Source organism: Odontomachus brunneus, unplaced genomic scaffold (assembly GCF_010583005.1).
Source record: "Odontomachus brunneus isolate Ranch 3 - 2012 unplaced genomic scaffold, Obru_v1 Obru_scaffold_250, whole genome shotgun sequence".
Lineage (NCBI taxonomy): Eukaryota > Metazoa > Arthropoda > Insecta > Hymenoptera > Formicidae > Odontomachus > Odontomachus brunneus.
The window spans coordinates 241,396-245,034 of record NW_022639700.1 but is presented as its reverse complement, the minus strand read 5'-3'; the positions used below and the strand labels follow the sequence as shown (position 1 = coordinate 245,034).

Genomic DNA, 3,639 nt, shown 5'->3' with positions numbered 1-3,639 from the left:
GTTATGTCTGCAGTTGATAGTAGACAAAAGTGATAGTCAGAAAAACAAATGTTATTCACCCAAAAGTTTCCCGACAGGTGGAAGAGAGTCAATAAGAAATAGAGGTTAAAGTAAAAAATCACAAACCAGCATAAAAATAGCATAATAGAAGAGCAATCAAAAGTTAAAAACATGTAAGCACAGACAACACTCTCCAACGTTATGAAGTCTTATTGATCTTTCCCTATATATTTCTTTCTTTAACCTACTTTTTCTCATGATTTTGCTATGTTAATTTTATTGATTTTATTGACTGTTAGAGTAAAAGAAAAGTTTTCAGAATATTTTACAAATAGGCTTAATTGTTCTAAATCTTATTTTATGGATATTATATCCCTTTATTTCAACGTGTTCCGCAAAAATTTTAGACATACGTTTTTTCGCTTCTAATGCCATTAATCATAATGGCCACAGCGAAAGCACAGGAACCTTAATTAATAATAAATATTACGAATAAATTTGCATAATAACCAAATGAAACTTTATTACGAGCGCACGGTTGTTACATTAGATCTTGTAAACAGAAAATAATGAAACGATGAAGGAATGTTAGTACGTAAATTGAAATTCCGAATAAAATAGGTCGTTCTTGTAGAAAACTCTTTTAGTGGCTCTCTCCTTTTTTGCCAGACACTCTTTTAAACTCTCCCATATTGGTAGTTGAGATCGGTGAGCCGATTATAACTAAATGATCGATTCTTGTTGTTTCCGAAGCGTTCTGATTGTCTATCACAAAGATTTGAAGATTTTGCACATTCTGGAACTTAACGTAGCGTAGAGGAATTTGATTTCCTTCTTCAAGATCCTTAGCTGATAACCTGCACCAGAATTACATCAGAATTACATAAATTATTTTGTTTTTATTTTAGAACATCTGTATTATAAAGAAATTGTTTTAATCTATTATTGCTCCAAAAATTACTGAATTACAAATCCATATTATTTGTTGTCCACATGAAAAAAATGATTTTGAAATAATGTTTTAAGTTGACCTAATTTGTACTTTTAAGGGTATCTGTTAATTTTTGAAAAATCAAAAACACTTTTCTTATGTATTTCTCTCGTGAAAACAACATTTTTAGTTACTGTGATCCTCACTTAAGAGATCATATTAGCTGCGAATGCATGTTCAGAGCTTACGTTAGATCTTGAATACTCGTATTGGAATTCGCCATCTCAAAGTCGATCGTCCTGGGTTGATTGATAAACAGTTTAATATTTTTCGGTCCATTCTCCGTAGGTGCTTTGATTTTAAGCGAGTAAATCTTGACAGGCTGTGAGAACGCAATAGACATTATCAACTGTTCATCCTCGTCACTTTGTAGGTATCCGCTATCCGAGTTCAAGCACTGAGAAAAAGTGTGATAATCCGACTCGTTCAAACATTCACATTGTTGTTTCGTTATAAAACAAGATAAATCCATCTGGAAAGCAACCGAAATTCCTCAATGAAATATAACATTAATTAAGTGAAATATAACATTAATTAAGTGAAAATAAATGATATCCTTGTTTTTCTTTCATTTCTTATGCTAAAAGTAGCAAAGTAAAATGGTCGTCTGTAAGCATCTTTGCATTAAAGCTTTTATTTAACACTATATTTCATTATACTTGTAATGGCATATATTAAAGAAAACTTTTTTAAATGTTTATATCTATCCTTTTTCGGATGTTTGACCTGATTTTATCTAACTAAATCTATCTTTTTATATCAATTAAAAAATTTTCTATATTTATCTTCTTCTATATATGTACGCACGAGAATAAATTTGAAAAAGTATTAATTCTAATCATAAAATTAAATAAAAAATGATCATCACTTAGTTTAATTTTATAGAATCACAAGTTGAATTCTACTTCTATTTTATGTAATTATATAATTATGCAAAATATTGGACAAAATGTTTTTTTCAACTGTAGTTTTTTAAATATTTTTAAGTAGCTTTCAATTTTTATCAATATCAGTTATTAGTACTACATAATTATGATATTATTAACATTAATTAACTTTAAAATACTAAAAATATATTATGATTGTACTAATTAACATTATTGTAATTCTGATTTTTATTAAATCTTTATTTAATTATAAAATTAATTGATTTATTCGTATTATTGTATGTGATAAAAATATATAAAGGTTATTATATATAAGTAAGTAAATATGTATACGCGCGAATGCGCGTATGTATGTGTGTTGTAATTATATTATTAACAATAACGTTAACATTAACATTAAGGTTATATACACAAATCTATTATGAATTAAAACTAAAAATAATTAACATTTATATAAACAGTTAGAAAAACAAAGAAATTACAAAATTAGCAGCTAATTATTAAGTCATACAAATATTGATATTTTTATATTTATGATCTACATAATCAAAAAACACAATGCAATAGTTTCAATTTTATGGAAACAAAAGATCATTATAAGTTTAATATTTCCAGCTTTAATTTGATATATTCTCAAATTTTTTAAGATAAAATTTCAACTGCATATACTATTGTGTATGCTCTGAGTTCCTTAATTGTCTCTCTTTTTTTCCATATAGTTGTGTCAAAATACGCCATACAAGTTAACAAAAACAGAGATATAAAAAATATTCGATAAAATAAATGTAATTTATTTACATATTCTTTTCACAAAAAATGTTATATTAACGTTATATTAACCCGTAAATCACAAATTAATTAAATATTTATAACAAAATTCCTGATCAAAGTTTGTTTCCCCTATCATAATTTTTCCTAACAATACACACATTTATTTCTTGGAAAAATTAATTTATACTGATTAGAAAAAATTAAGAAAGATTAAGAAATGTGTCAACAAAAAAAGTTTTAAATGCATGAGTAGATACTTAAACATTACTTATGTTTTATTAGCAAAAATGTAGTAATTATGTGTGGGAAGGGGTACACAGTGAAATCTGTGGAAGTTGAGGAAATTTAAAACGAGTTTATGTAGCCAAATGAATTTCTGTAGAAAATTTAAAATTTTATCTGCAATTAATATTATACAGAAGGTAATATCAAGTTTTTCATTGGTACTTATTCCAGTAATAGAAAATTATAGTAAGAAAGAATATTCCAAAGATATGATAATAGGGATTATTGGTGCCCCCTACATGTCCAGATGCAGAATCTACGACCGAATCGTCAGTTTCGTTGGAGTCACCACTGCCGTAGAACTGTTGGATTTTTGATTCCAGCCCTGTTGGATCTGCACCCTGACATTGACCTAGCTTTGCACGTTTACGGTAAAAGATGAATGTAGGCATTGCATGTACATCCTGCATTGCAGCGGTTTCTCTACATTTGTCCACATCTACCTTCAGAAATACTGCTTTGGAGTATTTCAGGGATAGTTGCTCAAAAACAGGAGCAATTCTTTGACAAGGCCCACACCTGTACAATTGAATCAAGTAATACATATTAATAACAATTGATACTTTTCGAAAATTCAAATTAATTATCTAAAGCTTAGAAATATAGATCTTTAGAAAGTCTGGTTTAGAGTATGATTATTTTAATGGTTTCCCTCCTCTCTCTCTCTCTCTCTCTCTCTCTCTCTCTCTCTCTCTCTCTCTCTCT

At 28.1% G+C, this 3,639-nt stretch overlaps 1 protein-coding gene across 1 annotated transcript in view; it reads right to left on the bottom strand.

Annotated features, from left to right (window-relative positions):
- Positions 1–497: 497 nt before the first annotated feature.
- LOC116852711 (thioredoxin-like protein 1) overlaps positions 498–3,639 on the bottom strand; it is a 5,371-nt gene continuing 2,229 nt past the window's right edge. Inside the window, exons 2-4 of the mRNA XM_032833335.1 lie at positions 3,174–3,453; positions 1,180–1,463; positions 498–857 (exon numbers count right to left, since the gene is read on the bottom strand). Coding sequence (XP_032689226.1) covers positions 644–857; positions 1,180–1,463; positions 3,174–3,453 — 778 coding nt within the window. The 3' untranslated portion in view covers positions 498–643. The remainder of the gene's footprint in view (positions 858–1,179; positions 1,464–3,173; positions 3,454–3,639) is intronic.